At 41.8% G+C, this 16,709-nt stretch overlaps 2 protein-coding genes and 1 long non-coding RNA gene across 7 annotated transcripts; 2 read left to right on the top strand and 1 right to left on the bottom strand.

Annotated features, from left to right (window-relative positions):
- Positions 1 to 668: 668 nt before the first annotated feature.
- Positions 669 to 8,833, bottom strand: LOC118396687 (histone-lysine N-methyltransferase KMT5B). 4 transcript variants are annotated; one of them, XM_035791034.2, is made up of 12 exons: positions 8,674 to 8,833; positions 8,510 to 8,561; positions 7,578 to 7,801; positions 7,017 to 7,290; positions 6,728 to 6,875; positions 6,340 to 6,505; positions 6,133 to 6,242; positions 5,858 to 6,024; positions 5,732 to 5,751; positions 5,502 to 5,638; positions 5,199 to 5,395; positions 669 to 4,482 (listed from the first exon to the last, which is right to left on the bottom strand). In XM_035791034.2, the coding sequence occupies exons 4-12, from the start codon at positions 7,147 to 7,149 to the stop codon at positions 2,534 to 2,536; spliced, it is 3,027 nt and encodes a 1,008-aa protein (XP_035646927.2). In that variant the 5' UTR covers positions 7,150 to 7,290; positions 7,578 to 7,801; positions 8,510 to 8,561; positions 8,674 to 8,833; the 3' UTR covers positions 669 to 2,533. The 4 variants fall into 4 exon arrangements, with proteins under 4 accessions (XP_035646927.2, XP_035646926.2, XP_035646925.2 ...); XM_035791033.2 differs by lacking the exon at positions 8,674 to 8,833 and having other exon boundaries at positions 7,017 to 7,201; positions 8,510 to 8,659; XM_035791032.2 differs by lacking the exon at positions 8,674 to 8,833 and having other exon boundaries at positions 8,510 to 8,659.
- Positions 8,834 to 8,969: 136 nt separating this feature from the next.
- On the top strand, positions 8,970 to 11,629 carry LOC118396690 (uncharacterized). Of its 2 annotated transcripts, none has more exons than XR_004828247.1 (3): positions 8,970 to 9,096; positions 10,416 to 10,561; positions 11,241 to 11,629. It is a non-coding gene; the product is annotated as an uncharacterized LOC118396690 (long non-coding RNA). The 2 variants fall into 2 exon arrangements; XR_008066423.1 differs by having other exon boundaries at positions 8,993 to 9,842.
- A 2,672-nt stretch (positions 11,630 to 14,301) lies between these two features.
- LOC118396689 (uncharacterized) lies at positions 14,302 to 15,374 on the top strand. The gene is given in 5 exon segments (XM_035791039.1): positions 14,302 to 14,416; positions 14,419 to 14,564; positions 14,566 to 14,993; positions 14,995 to 15,048; positions 15,050 to 15,374. Coding segments are annotated over 5 exon segments (1,068 nt in total).
- The last annotated feature ends 1,335 nt before the right edge of the window (positions 15,375 to 16,709 follow it).

Genomic DNA, 16,709 nt, shown 5'->3' on the forward strand with positions numbered 1-16,709 from the left:
ATTATTCTGTTTGCCAGAGTGGTGGGCAGACAACTGACTTTATGCCATGCTATGAATTATGCTTTTGTTATTCAAGATTTAATTCAACAAGACTTTCTAAAAAACAGTTTACACCTCAACGGGAGACTTCTGGGAATTTCATATTTTCACAATGCATTTCCTACAAATGTTGTGACTATGTAATGTTTGTGCTGATCTGTGCGCACAAAAGGGTCAATTAATATGGCAAAAGCTGAGGTCAAGTCTGTGTACCCAAGGAGTAGTGTAGACTTCAAATGCTATTTGTCCCATTACCCATTCTCAAGTATTTGAAGACACCCCCTACAGTTTACAAATAATGTAGGGCAGCCAGATCGGTTTGGCCTTCTTGCCAGGTCATCCTCGCAAAATAGGTTTTTAATCTCAATGGGTCTTACCTGGCTAAATAAAGGTTAAATTTAAAAAACATATTCTATATTTCAGGGAATTCACATGATCTTCGTGGGGGCAGCAATTAAGAATGGAAACTAAGGTTCCAGAAAGTTCCTCGATTTGACCACGTCTCCTTAAAGAGCAGCGAAGTGCATCAGGTCATGAAGACATTACATTTGGAAGAAACCTTTAATTTGATTACTCAAACTGTAAAATAAAAACAAGATTTTGTGATTTGCATAATAAACTACATTCACCAGAAATAAGCACAAGTTTACTATTGTTTTTCTTTTCCAAAGTAGATGAATGTTAAGAAAAACAAAGTTATAGAAAACACAGCCATGTTTTATCAAATTCAACTGTAATTCTCAACATTATGCAAGCAACTCAAAAAGGTAGCTTAATCAAGACTACAGGCAGTAGCCTACATATGACAGAACACAGTATTAGTGACAGGTCCAAAGTTGTACAACATACTTTAAATCAACCTAGTATAAAAATATACAGTACCAGTCAAAAGTTTGGAAAAGTTTTCTACATTGTAGAATAATAGTGAAGACATCAAAACTAGGAAATAACACACATGGAACTATGTAGTAACAACAAAAGTGTTCATTCAAAATTAGATTCTACAAAGTAGCCACCCTTTGCCTTGATGACAGCTTCGCACATGATTGGCATTCTCTCAACCAGCTTCACATAGAATGATTTTCCAAAAGTCTTGGAGTTCCCACATATGCTGACACAGCCTGGAGGTGTGTTGGGTCATTGTCCTGTTGAAAATCAAATTATAGTCCTACTAAGCGCAAACCAGATGGGATGGCGTATCATTGCAGAATGCTGTAGTAGCCATGCTGATTAAGTGTGCCTTGAACTCTAAATAAATCAATGACAGTGTCCCCAGCAAAGAACCCCCACGCCATCACACCACCTCCTCCATGCTTCACAGTGGGAACCACACATGCAGAGATCATCCCTTCACAAACTCTGCGTCTCACAAAGACACAGCGGTTGGAATTCAAATCTCAAATTTGGACACATCAGACCGAAGGAAAGATTTCCACCGGTTTAATGTCCATTGCTCATGTTTCTTGGTCCAAGCAAGTCCCTTCTTATTATTGGTGTTCTTTAGTAATGGTTTCTTTGCAGCAATTTGACCATGAAAGCCTGATTCATGCAGTCTCCTCTGAACAGTTGATGTTGAGATGTGTCTGTTACTTGAACTCTGTGAAGCATTTATAAACCGCTAAAAATAAAATAAAGAAAAACCCTGGAATGAGTAGGTGTGTCCAAACTTGACTGGTCCAGTATATAAAGAGCAATTTAAAAAGTTGAGACATGCACCACACCATTCAGACACAGCAGACAAAGTAATTCAGGTGAACTGATGATCAAATGGTGAACAAAATAACAAAGTGAGAAAAGTGTTTGAATATCTACACCACCTAAGCCAGACCAAGTAAGTTCTGAATTTGTGATTGTTAAATAAAGACAGAGAAATTATACAGTTCCGAGAATTGAGTGAAATGAATAGAAAAATAAAAATGTGATCAAAAAATAAAATAACATCCAAAACAACCACATCTGCACAAACTAAAAAGTTACCAAAGAGAATCATTATGCAAGCACCAACACATTTTGATTAAGGAATGAGTGATTACAACGGGACTAAAACATCAGAGACCAGCTCCCAGGAATCACTGGAAGTCAAACATTTTCACATACCTCCAGCAAGAAACAAGAATTCTGTTCCTTTTAAATGCTCTCAAAACAATATATAAAATGCATATTATTTTATATGCATGTATACGCTGCCATGTTGACAAAAGCACATTTTGTTTGCGGTGTGTTCCCAAAAGGTTCCATTCTTGCGATGTCAGTGGAGCAACATTTAGCATGTTTACCAACACAAACTAGAAAATGCTTTAAATATAATTAACAATTGTACAAAATAAAGCTGAAGATAGAAAAATAATTGCCTACACATTGTATGCCATGTAAAATGTACACATTCTACAATATGAATAACAAACCAAGTTCCACCATGTACAAAAATAGTTAACATTTTACAACAGCATGTGATTGTACTTTTATTGACTTAACAAATGAAGACCCATAGAGCTCATTGATTGACTGTTCGTGACTGATTTTCACGTCTCCTTGATGCGATATCAATATCTATAGAGTCTTTACCAACAATGAGCCGGAGGCGTTTTGTTGGTGGAAGTGGAATAAAATCATCGTCAAACTCTTCATGGTCAGATGCATCTTCATCCTCTTCTTCTGAAGAGGACGAGTCTTCCTCTGTGTCATCGTGCATTCCAAATGTTGCTACTGTGGGCCCAAAGACCTCCCCTGCCTCCCTCTCTACTATACCTGTGAAGGGCCCACTACCATGGCAATACTGGCTGAGCCTCCTGCTGTCCCACTCATGCTGCAGGTGAATCTTCAGTTTGGAAGAGTGAATGTGGTCCACAGGACTGAAGCCATGTTTGGAGGAATGGATGTGGTCCACAGGACTGAAGCCATGTTTGGAGGAATGGATGTGTTCCACAGGACTGAAGTCATGTTTGGAGGAGCGAATGTGTTCCACAGGACTGAGGCCATGTTTGGAGGAGCGAATGTGTTCCACAGGACTGAGGCCATGTTTGGAGGAGCGAATGTGTTCCACAGGACTGAAGCCATGTTTGGAGGAATGGATGTGTTCCACAGGACTGAAGCCATGTTTGGAGGAATGGATGTGGTCCACAGGACTGAAGCCATGTTTGGAGGAATGGATGTGGTCCACAGGACTGAGGCCATGTTTGGAGGAATGGATGTGGTCCACAGGACTGAAGCCATGTTTGGAGGAACGGATGTGTTCCACAGGACTGAAGCCATGTTTGGAGGAACGGATGTGGTCCACAGGACTGAAGCCATGTTTGGAGGAATGGATGTGTTCCACAGGACTGAGGCCATGTTTGGAGGAATGAATGTGTTCCACAGGACTGAGGCCATGTTTGGAGGAATGGATGTGGTCCACAGGACTGAAAGTCCCATTACTCCATCTGGCTGCATAAGAGCTCCTCTTGGTCTTTGCATGGTGATGGCTCTTCCCAAATTTCATGCTGGTCTTTGTGGAGCTGGAGGACTTGACAGGGTCAGGCTCACCAGGCTCAATCCTACTGCTGCCGCTGTCCCTTCGTCTCCGTAGGGTTAATTTGGGAATGCCTGAGCTGTTGTTGGCTAGGATCAGCTGGGAATCATAGCGCGTAATCTGCTGTTTCTTCTTCCCCTTGCCAAGGTGGAGAAGCTTGTCTCCCTTAGACAGATTGTTGTAGTACTCACGACCATCAGGCAGGCATTGCAACTCTTTCCTGCATTCAGCTATGTCTGGGGTACGGGCTGCATGGTGCAGGCCTGGAACCTCCTCCTGGAGAAGGGATGCTGGTCTGAAAGAGTGCTGCTCCTCCTGATTTATCATTTGCCTCTGTCTGGGACAGGTCTCACTTGGACACTTGATATCCAGGCTTGGGCTGATTATCCAGTGACCATCTGTGACATACTCTCTGAGGTCTGTAGGCTTGGTCTTACTAACCACACCACAGTTTGGTTCAAGTTTAATGTTGTCAGGCCCCTGTGTGCCAACTGATGCTCTGGTTGAACTGCGAGTTCTGTGAGTGCAAGCTAAACCATCAGGGCACCTACTATCATCTTTCATTGGGTTCTGAATGTGTTCCTTCACAGTGTAGTGCACAAGACAACCCCTTGTTCCCACCACTTGCATGGGTCCTTGCTTATCCATCGCACTCTTTCGCGAGACCCTGTTACTGACTAATTCTGTGGTGTCCTTAAGGCACAAACCCATAGCTTCCACCTCAATGGGGAACCTGTGAGCAGTTACCTGACACCTTCTTCCTAGCTTGTGCAAAGGCTTTACGGACTTTGAGTTTCGTCTCTCTTGCACGTTGGAGTTCTTTGAGTGTCTTTGATTGAATGATGAGGTAGGCATAGGCATTTTGGACAGAGTGTGCCTGCTTAGGGCTTGTGCGTCACTGAGCCTGGTCACACTGGAGCAGGCTGTCCTCCCTACTAAGATGTGGACCGGAAAAATAAGAAATAACAGCAGAACAGTCATCAGAAAGTTGGACAAACATTACTAAACCTAATGACAATCATTGCAAAATTGCAATGTATTAGAATATTATTATGTAGCATGTTATAGTTCTTAATGCAAGTATGTGTGTCCAGTAAATCTTATAATTGACCAATAGCAGCTATACATCCTCAACCCAGGGATTGACCCTAAGGTCTGAAAATCACTTGCCCATCGGGGAAATCAGGACTCTGGAATATTTTTTAGTTGCCCGAAGATTATGATCACTTGCCTGAAAATGTAAATGAGCTTTTTACATGCAGAAATATCATATATACCCTGCCTTTCTCCTACACATAGCGGAGGAACCAGAAAGATCACCATTAGAAATCATCGTATTTTGTTTATCAGTAACCATGTCCTGAATTTCCTGGGGCAACCACAGAGTAAACACAACTTGCCTAACAGCCATAAAAGCCAAAAATGGTCCATCTTCCACTTAAACAATGGGGAGAAACCAAAAGCTCAGTTTAAGGCCACTGGAATTCTTTGCATTTTGGTTGTTTTCAGTTTTATTGTTGAAATCACCTGCTCAATGGGGCAACCACAGAGCAGGCTCAACTTGCATGACTGGTTCAGTTCACTCGCCCTAGCCTAGACAATATGCCACCCTTAATGCCAATCCCTGCTCAACCTCAAAAGGTGCACTTACATGAATGTGTGTCACGATTTTCCTGAGAGTCTGGATCCATATTAGAGCCGTCCAACTGACTGTCAGAGCACTTGCTGTCTTCTAATTTCTTAAGTCGATGGAGCCGTTTGTCTGTCTCTCTCAGGCCATACATGCTGTTGATAATAGGAGTGGCCGTAGACTGCCCAGTCTTCGGTTTGAAAGCACCAGCACTGCGCCTGAAGGGACCAGAAGATGTGAAATAGCAAAATCCTAGCCAATGTAGGACTCATTATTATACATATACAGTAACTACAATTTTTATATTAAATCAATAAATTATACCTTTCACAGGTGTAACATTCACAGAGTTCATTATTTTCCCCAAAGAAGCCATCTCCATAATAACAGGAGATTTCTTCCCCAGGTTCAATATCCCTCAGAACCTTGACACATGCTGTATCTCGCCCAGTGGAAACAAACTGGAATAACACATACATAAACATGTTAGCCATTTGTACAATTCACTTCATTTCACACAATACTTTTGATTTGCAGGCATTGGTATTACTTGCCTTGCAATTTGGCCTGCAATCTGGAAAACAAACATATGTTTAGTCTCTTAATATAGGTATTTGAATTATATCATAAGTGTGTTGAATGAGGCAGACAGTTATTGTGAAGTGCATGGGGATGTATACCATGGTTGATGAAGGCTGCAGGTCCCAGCCACAGTTGAGCGCAGTTCTTGCGGGTGGAGTACATCACACTGAAGTCATTTTCACCATGTCGCAGTAAAATGCTTTCCTCATGCTGTGATAGCTCAGCAATGCAGCCCACCAGGTATTCCATCTTATCATTAGTTTTCCTTGGGAAAATATGAATGAGTGATATTTGAGATTGTAAAATGACTATATACACAGTACAACATTTTCTTTAAACAAAATGTATCCTACTAAAATGATTATATCCTTACCACTCTTTTGTTGCTACAATTTTGGCTCCATTCTGCTCAGAGGAATAACGATTGCAGGGAAGTATTTCAAACCCACTGTTAGTTGCAAACATTCGTAGGTAAACAAAAACCTGCCAAAACACACACAAAATAATAGTTTCCACATATTTTTGTTTCGATGATGGTTCATGCTTTTTGCACAACAACAGATATTTCTAGATAACTTACATGCTCTTTGAAGAGTTTGCCCTGAGCCTTCGTCTTGTGGTGAAAGTGGGGTCTTGACCAGTCCCCAGCAGTCAAGGCATGGAAGGCCTTCTCGAGGTTATCATGTTTTTTAAAGCACTCTAGCACCTCCTTCAAATGTCCTTGTCGGTCCTTGATGGGTCGAAACCTAAGCACACCATCAGTCCATTTTTAACCACTTTCCAAACCATTCTCAATACAAATGTTATGCAGCTGGTGCATCGAGTCATACATAGCCTATCGTGATAGGCAAGTTTGTCTGAGGCATACGAGTAAACCGCCTCCCCAGATGTTGTGAAACTTTGGCTGCTGACTTATGCACAAGCTATTATGACAAATGTGGACAATTGTGAGCCAGAAAGAGACAAACCTGCTATTCATCTTATGGGTCTGGAAGCCGAGGTAGGGGTCCAGAATAAGACTTGTAGTCAAGTCATCATTCTCACAGAGTTCCTTTGGAGTCATACCTGACGACGGGGTATGACGTCTCTCTGCCTCAAGGGTAGAACTGATGACACCTGAGGTGAAAAATAAATGATTGAGCCCCCCCCCCCAAAAAAAATGTACAATTCAAAAAATCTGCCAATAGTCCAGTGTAATTTATTAATGAAGCTGAAAGGGGTAATTTATGGTGAGCATTGCCAGAGAACAGCACTTACGTTGACTACATCTCCTACTTCTTAAGGAGCCCTTGCTCTGTCGCAGGGACCTGGCCGAGGTTATGGATCGATCACTGGAGAATCTGCTGCAATGCCGCCTGCCATTCAACACCATGTTCTTGGATTCCCCCATCTACCTCATTACGCCAGATCCAGCAGCATTACCCTAGTCTGTGCTTGAAGATCTGCAGTGAGGATGAGGGGAGGTTAGGAGGCCAGGGTGGTTGAATCTTATCTTGATACTGACAGGGATCGAGTATTATGCATTCTGGACCTAGACAAAGAAACATCATGGTTTGAGAGTAAAGACTTGAAGGCAATGAACTTCAAAGATCAAATAGGGGCTGCTTATGTTACTGTCAAGTTAGAAATAGCTCTAAGATATGCAATGACTGACATGACAAGCGGAAAACTGATGATGCACTTCCAAATTTCAACGTTTCGTACGTGTGTGTGTTTTTAGCCCATATATTTTGTTGTAATGTTGGAGTCACTCAAATATCTCATAAATACACATTACACATGGAGAAAGAAATGTGCTTTAAGACAGCAAAAAATTACCTGCACTACATGACATGTGTAGAATTGCAGGGAATAAGCTTTAAACCTGCAGCATTTGCTCTCCGCCAACAAGAGGGGTGTGAACAATCAGTCATGAACAGTGTTTATGCCCATAGAAATAGACGTGATGCGCACAAGGGGGGTGCGGGATGTTCCCCAATTCAGGAAGGGAGGCCTGAGTGAAAACGTATGGGAACACCTGCTCCATACCATCAGTTGAAAACCTAAGACAAGTTTCACATGTTATGGTCACATACGCAGGATACAGCAGCTGTAAACAGTACAGTGAAATGCTTAACTGTAAGCCCCTTGAGTTATCGATAGTTACTCCTGAAGGGGAAACTGTAAGCGCATCAACTAAGCAGAAAGTGGGGCCTAACAAAGACTCTGAACAGATGGTAGCTAATGGTTTATCAAAGGCTGACACCTTGTGGTTGCATGTCAACTTTCGTGAGTTTCCATATCATATTATTTCATCTGGTCTATTTATTAATTTCGTCTTTCTCGACAGGCAACTTTACACCTGCACACATCGGGTCATCCTAGCCAGTGTAACGTGGCACAACAATCAACTCAACTAGCTATTGCAAGATCCCAGTCGAATTAAAAATCTAGGCTAACGTTAGCATGCTAACACCACATGCCTCAGGACTGATGCAGATGCTATGCGCGTTCTAGTTACCAAGTTAGCTGGGGCTTCATGCTGGCTCCATGTACTTATTAGTACATACTCTGCTTTTGAAAATATATGCTTCCCACTTAGCTAACGTTAGCTATATACATGAAAGCTAGCGAATGCTAAAGCTTGGGCCAAGACATCACAACGAACAATGCCACAACTAGCTTGCTAACGTTATTCCATCGAAACAAAGGCCATGAAATCTCCCGTTAAAAAAAAGTGTCGCTGATGAGACACAGTCCAAAATACTCACTTTGTTATTCCTGCGTTTGTACTACTATGTGATCCATCATGCACGACGAGATCTGAACAAATATAAATTGCTACCTTTAGTTAAAACGTCAATCAGAGGAAACAAACATTTACATTTCAAGATGGCGGTCAGGGGAAGATGGGAATAAAGATGTCTGGACATACAATTGGCAGTGTTTGATGTTACGGCAGTTTCATAGATTCATCCATGAGTACATGAAGTTTAATAACTGTTGTATTAGCTAACTAAATTGTAAAAATAATAATAACACCACAGTAGCCGACGCTTTATAAATTGAAGTAGCCTGCGCACTGCTTACTCAAACTTGAAACACATGAACATTTGAGAGAACCTTGGCGCGCGATTTGATGACGTTGTCAACAGTAACACCGTATCACCGGTCACTGCTAGAATGGATACGATTTTGTAAACGTGACGTAACAGTCCCGTTTGTGCCAATCGAGTTGCATCAGGTATAGTATTTTACTTGTCTACAAGAAGACAGTCTGAACCAATATAAACAGGAGACAAGGACCACATTTGTTGTAAAAAAAATGATAAAAATGATAAACCGTCTGCACAGAAGGGTGAGTTCGAATTTAATCAAGGAGCGATATGAATCTAGGTCGTTAGTAAACTAGATAGCAAGCTAGCAAACTCCGTTGACTAGTAACGTTAGTTAGATTTATTTAATTTATTTATTTAACCAGGTAGGCAAGTTGAGAACAAGTTCTGTAAAGAATTGCTATTTTCTTATGCAAGTGATCAGCCTACTGCTAAATACATGGCTACAACTCACAGTAAAGCCTGTGGGGCCCTCTACAGGATAACTCACGCACACACACCCATAACTGCTAGGCCAGCGCACACACCAAATTTCCCCCTTTAGCTGAACATTGTGTGACGGCGGGATTCTAGAGTGACGGACGGCCCAGCTGAGCCAATGCAAGAAGACTACCTCCAGTGTGAACCAATCCGAAGAATCGAACTTCCAGAATCAACGTACTTTCTGTTTTGTATAAATTGTATTGTACCGGTTCACTCTTTCTCTTTTCCTGCTGTTCTGTGCGAGCGAATGGGAGAGCCGTATTTACGTGTACCAGATATTCTCACTCTGAATAAACTGTCGCTTGTCGTACAATTTTAACACCTTGTCTGAATCGATCCTTTACCGGCTCATCCTTCTAATATCCTTTTATCAACAGTTCTCATTTACAATTGCGACCTGGCCAAGATAAAGCAAAGCAGTTCGACATATACAACAACACAGAGTTACACATGGAGTAAAACAAACAGTCAATAATAATACAGTAGAAACAAGTCTATATACGATGTGAGTAAATGAGATAAGGAGGTAAAGGCAAATACAATATAGCAAGTAAAACACTGGAATGGTAGATTTGCAGTGGAAGAATGTGCTAAGTAGAAATAAAAATAATGGGGTGCAAAGGAGCAAATTAAATACATAAAATCAAATAAATACAGTAGGGAAAGAGGTAGTTGTTTGGGCTAAATTATAGATGGGCTATGTACAGGTGCAGTAATCTGTGAGCTGCTCTGACAGCTGGTGCTTAAAGCTAGTGAGGGAGATAAGTGTTTCCAGTTTCAGAGAATTTTGTAGTTCGTTCCAGTCATTGGCAGCAGAGAACTGGAAGGAGAGGTGGCTCAAGAAAGAATTGGTTTTAGGGGTGACCAGAGAGATATACCTGCTGGAGCGTGTGCTACAGGTGGGAGATGGTATGGTGACCAGCGAGCTGAGATAAGGGGGGACTTTACCCAGCAGGGTCTTGTAGATGAGAGTAGAGAGACGTGTGTTTATTAACATTAATTGATGTTAGATTATCCATCAAACTGACTATAGAGATTAACTGCCATTCTAACTTGTGTCATTTGTTTAACTTCTCAGATCTCGCATCATGAAAAAACTTGCATTGGGAACTAAAATATGTTCCCCATGACGGAACCCCCTTCCTGGTGGTTGGGAGGAAAACCTACGCCTGCCACCAGGGCGAGGATAAACATGCGAGTGATAAGAAGAGGGAAGCAGAAATGGTAAATTGGCTAATGTTTATAAAGATGCACAATAAAGGTGATTATGATTGACTGATATTGGGAGGAGGCGATGTCGGTTAGGAAGGTAGAGTTTGAGAAGGGTATGTGTTAGAAAGGGAAAACAGAAGATAACCACAAGATGCAGGACTCCTTGTTCCCCCAATATCTAAGAAAACAGATGGATACAGAGCTCCTCTTTTATGTTGAGAGAATCATACTTGGTTTCAGTCTTGTAAGTTAAAGTAAGTAACTTGTAGCTAAGCCTTGGTCAAATAATCCTTGTCTGAGCATGAATGACCCATATGGGCAGAAGCCTATTTCCTGTTTCTGTCATGTAAGGCAGCTTGAGGTACAAGTAGCCTATACCCCCTGGACAGGATGCTAGTTCCCTAATTCATTAATGCTGAGAACCAAACAGAGAGGCATCAGGTCCGAAGGTACTGGACTGATGAACCATCCTTGCTGTCTCTATTTGAATGACTCTCAACTGGGATTCCATACCACTGACTATATTACATGCGCTGAGTCCCTGGCTTTTTGTACTCAGTTTTTATTTGCCATGGGGCCATGGTCAGCTTGTCTCATCTGGTGTACTGTACTGTCTTTATCTGATGTATCTAAGCATGCTCCCACTAACCCCCTTCTTTTGTCCTTTTCTACATCTAATAACTCCCGGAAGTGTCTGGACTGTGCCTACCTGAAGCCTACCTGGACTGTGGCTGAGGACCCTGGGCATGCCTACCCATAGCCCCTCCCCACACTCCCTAGCATGCTTGTACCTAAGCTAAATACTGAGTATTCCATCTCACCCTCTTCCTCTCCTCTTCTGTCCTCTCCTCCCCTAAGCCCAGTCCTGGGCACAAACTATTTTATATTGAATTTATATTGAGCATGCTTTTTTGTCTAGGACTAGGTGTAATCTGAGTCTGGGAAACCAGTCCATTGTCTAGACAATGAGATTATTCCAGAATACTATCAAAATAAAGATTGTTTTCTATGATTGTTCTATGGTACATTTAACATTTCCATTCTACAATATGGCCTTTGACAAAGAAAACTCTCTCAAAATCCTATTGTATTTTTTTTTAAAACCTTTATTTAACTAGGCAAGTCAGTTAAGAACAAATTCTTATTTTCAATGACTGCCTAGGAACAGTGTGTTTACTGCCTTTTCAGGGGCAGAACGACAGATTTGTACCTTGTCAGCTCGGGGGTTTGAACTCGTAACCTTCCTGTTACTAGTTCAACACTCTAACCACTAGGCTACATTGCCGCCACGGTATGGTTTGTCTCAGAACAGGAGGCCGGGGAGAAAAGCACAAAACCAAGAGGCTGAGAACAAGGTAAAACAAGGTAAGGATAATATATAAAAAATGAACTTCAGTGGGAGTTAACACACACATCTAAATATACATAACACATACAAACATACAAAACACCACTCTACATATAGCAGATAAAACACATCTAGGACTACACACTAACCAATCAAACAAGGGTTAGGGTTGTATCAACCATTATCATAATACTTACACATATGCAAAAATCTCCATAAGTGCATAGGGGGTAGTTCTAACATATCCATCCTCACACAATTTGTTACTTTTCAGGAGTGAGAAAGGCGAGAACATTTAGGGGAGAGGAGTGGTGAGTCAAAAGAGGGGAGGGAAGAGAATAAGGGTGGATAGGGTAGGACTTTATGTTAGGAGAGTGAGGGTTCCACTCTTTTAAAGACTTCCAGTTATTTGTCGTTTTTAAAGGGGGTGAAATAAAAATGAAACTAAGCAGCCAATGACTTTATTAGCTTTTTTTCTATCTCGTGGAAGCAGGTAGCCTAGTGGTTAGAGTGTTGGGCTAGTAACCGAAAGGTTGCTGGATTGAATCCCTGAAATGACAAAGTAAAAATCTGTTGTTCCGCTATAATGCAGTTAACCTACTCTTCCCCGCTAGGTCAATCATTGTAATAATAATTTGTTCTTAACTGACTTGCCTAATTAAATTAAAAAGTCACATTGATAACATTATACTTATTGCTATTCCATTACTTCAGTTCCATTGCTATAGTTTCTGTAGTCTGGTGGCCAGTTAGTATATGAAAATAAATAACTCGTAGAGCTGGGACACCACGTGGGTGCAATAATTGTGAACAAAAACAGCACTACTCAGAACCTCCATACACGGATCTCTAGCAGTTGTCCTCTTAAGTTCTACGAGGGCAACATTACTAGCTGATAGCAAAATTCATGTTTGTATTTACATCATGTAATGCTCAGTAGAATGATATTTATTGCCGAATTGTAGCTAGCTTTTCCCCAGTGGTTCCGCTAGCCAGCAAGTGCGAATGGAAATCAAGTCCAGTCTGCTGTAGAACTCGACGCTGTGTGAGACGCAGTCTCGTAGTGAACGGGACTATGACATAACTTTTACAAAATTGGTATCCCTTTTAACCCTGACCCAACTCATCCACAGTTTTCCATCAGCTAACTACTGTGTTTGACTGTTATCCAATTGGTCTTATAATTAGACCTGCTGTTTGGTGTTTGGGGTTTTAGGCTGGGTTTCTGTACAGCTCTTTGAGATATCAGCTGATGTACGAAGGGCTATATAAATAAATTTGATTTGATTTGATTTAGACATTTGATATCGGCACCCTATGTCATTTAATATAATTAACTAGCTACCAAGAAAAACTACCAAGGTTGCTCTTTAACGTTAGCTAAGTCTCTTTTTGCATTCCATTTCAAGCTGGCTAGCTAAGTTACATGATTAAATAACGCTAGTAAACATGCAGTACAAAACACCAGTTGTTAGCTAGCTATATAACGTTAGATTTCGAGGAGGTAAAAACGTATTTGTTCCATTCTTTCATTGCCACATTGATGACAACCTCAGGCATTTATGTTGGTGTTTTTCTCAAGCAAGCTAGCTAACTTACTACTTTTATACAAAATCTCGTGCTGCCGGTTAGCTAGGTTGTACTATTTCGCAAACGCTGGAATAGGACTTTTATTTCATGAACACAGTAACCAGACACTTCTACAGATCATCAAGGACATCAACCACCCGAGCCACTGCCTGTTCACACCTCTACCATCCAGAAGGCGAGGTCAGTACAGGTGCATCAAAGCTGGGACCAAGAGACTGAAAAACAGCTTCTATCTCAAGGCCATCAGACTAATAAGCATCAATCACTAACTCAGAGAGTCTGCTGCCTACATTGAGACCCAATCACTGGACACTTTAATAAATGGTTCACTCGTCACTCTACACAATGCCACTCTAAATAATACCACTTTAATCATGTCTACATATCTTACATTACTTATATCACATGTATATACTGTATTTTATACCATCTAGTGCACCTTGCCTATGCCGCTCGGCCATCGCTCTTCAATATACTTACATATACATATTCTCATTCACCCCTTTTAGATTTGTATGTATTAGGTAGTTGTTGGGGAATTGTTAGATATTACTGCACTGTCGGAACTAGAAGCACAAGCATTTCGCTACACTTGCATTAACATCAGCTAACCATGTGGATGTGACAAATAACATTTTATTTGAATTGTTAAGTTAAGACTAATGTTATAGTTACAATAGTTAGTATACTATAGATGATTGCTGACAAACATTTGATTATCTTTCTTAGCTCTGAGAAGAACCAGACCAGAATATTTTTTGCATAGCTAGCTATATCAGACTTGTGGGGATTTTGACCTCGACCAGTGAACACCATGTCCCCAAGGAAGAAGCTTGTCCCTGTCAGTAGAAGAAGAATGGCCAAAGCAGGGGACGACTTCTTCCCTTTCAATCTTCTGCCGGTGGAATGCCAGCTCCCTGTGCTTTCCTTCCTGAGGTTGACAAGTGCAATTCTGCGCTTGTATGCTTCAGTTGGAGTTGCCTTGTGCGACCAGGGAAGCTTTGGAGATTGGCAGACTTTTCTCACCATGGAGTGCTCAACCTTGGACAGGAAGGACTGCTGGTGTCCAACAGAGAGTTTTGAGCTTTGGAAGGCATGGTTTCACCACTACACCCACCACCTCATATCCTGTGGTGCAAGCCTACTCACCCTAAAAGCCAGCTTTGACCTGGGGGACCAGTGCAACAAGTGGGGGGAGCTTCTCTCTGACCTTCTAAAAAATGTCCACTGCAGGGATCTCCGCCAACTGGAATTGAACTAGACATTCACACTACTGGAGCCACTGGACCTGCGGGTTGTCTCCATTTCCCACCACAACAACATTACCAAGATCACGATGGACCAGTTCACTAACTTTCAGGTACTACTGGGCAAACTGTCCCACAGCTGCCCTCGGATCACCTAGATGTGCCTGCATTTTGACTGGTCTGAGACATCAGTGTCACTCCTCACTCAGTTCCAGCACCTCCGTGTCCTTGAACTCAAGTACTTTTGGGTCTTCAAAGGGCACTTTGCAGATCCTGACCAAGTCACTGCCCAACCTTAAGTCCCTGACATTGCATATCTTACATGCTGGAGTCCATGTCTCTAGAGTTCCTGGATGTATCACCTAGTCGTGGTCTAGTCTTCTCAAGTCTTAATCTGCCAGCATTACGGGAGCTAAGGGCCAAAAATATTGCCCGTGGCATTACTTTACGTCAAACCAGGCTTAGGATACAGAGCAGGTGGCGTATGTACCAGGTACTAAGAGAGGGGACCACCAAGCTACAGGCCCTCAACAATGAGCGACTGCTTCCTGATTGGAGAGAGCAGAGTTCCAGAGAACTATCATCTATCCTCCAGCAGTCCTGTTATTGCCTCCAACACCTGGACAGTTGACTCTGGTAAACAAAATGCTCAGGCTCCAATCCAATGTTAGCTGGAACATTTTAGCTCATTCCCTCACCATTCCATTGCACAAAATTATTGTGCATTTGATTTTTGATACTTATTTAAAATCCTTATTTAACCTGTCTCCTCCCCTTCCATCTACATTGATTGAAGTGCATTTAACAAGTGACCTCAATAAGGGATCATGGCTTTCACCTGGATTCACCTGCTCATTCTATGTCAAGGAAGGAACAGGTGTCCTTAATGTTTTGTATACTCTGTGTATTTTATTTCACCTTTATTTAACCAGGTAGGCTAGTTGACAACAAGTTCTCATTTGCAACTGCGACCTGGCCAAGATAAAGCAAAGCAGTGTGACACAGACAACAACACAGAGTTACACATGGACTAAACAATAAACAAGCCAATAACACAAACAAGTCAATGACATAGTAGAGAAAATAATGTCTATATACAGTGTGTGCAAAAGGCATGAGGAGGTAGGCAATAAATAGGCCATAGGAGCGAATAATTACAATTTAGCAGATTAACACTGGAGTGATAAATGAGCAGATGATGATGTGCAAGTAGAGATACTGTGTGCAAAAGAGCAGAAAAGTAAATCAAATAAAAACAGTATGGGGATGAGGTAGGTAGATTGGGTGGGCTATTTACAGATGGACTATGTACAACTGCAGTGATCAGTTAGCTGCTCAGATAGTTGATGTTTAAAGTTGGTGAGGGAAATAAAATTCTCCAACTTCAGCGGTTTTAGCAATTCGTTCCAGTCACTGGCAGCAGAGAACTGGAAGGAAAGGTGGCCAAATTAGGTGTTGGCGTTGGGGATGATCAGTGAGATATACCTGCTGGAACGTGTGCTAAGGGTGGGTGTTGTTATCGTGACCAGTGAACTGGGATAAGGTGGAGCTTTACCTAGCATAGACTTATAGATGACCTGGAGCCAGTGGGTCTGACGACTAGAGCATACAGGTCGCAGTGGTGGGTGGTATAAGGTGATTTGGTAACAAAACGGATGGCACCGTGATAGACTGCATCCAGTTTGCTGAGTAGAGTGTTGGAAGCTATTTTGTAGATGACATCGCTGAAGTCGAGGATCGGTAGGATAGTCAGTTTTACGAGGGTAAGTTTGGCTGTGTGAGTGAAGGAGGCTTTGTTGCGAAATAGAAAGCCAATTCTAGATTTGACTTTGGATTGGAGATGTTTAATATGAGTCTGGAAGGAGACATTACAGTCTAGCCAGACACCTAGGTATTTATAGTAGTCCACATATTCTAGGTTGGAACCGTCCAGGGTGGTGATGCTAGTCGGGCGGGCAGGTGCGGGCAGCGAACA

The sequence above is a fragment of the Oncorhynchus keta genome, chromosome 17 (genome assembly GCF_023373465.1).
Source record: "Oncorhynchus keta strain PuntledgeMale-10-30-2019 chromosome 17, Oket_V2, whole genome shotgun sequence".
Taxonomy (NCBI): Eukaryota; Metazoa; Chordata; class Actinopteri; order Salmoniformes; family Salmonidae; genus Oncorhynchus; species Oncorhynchus keta.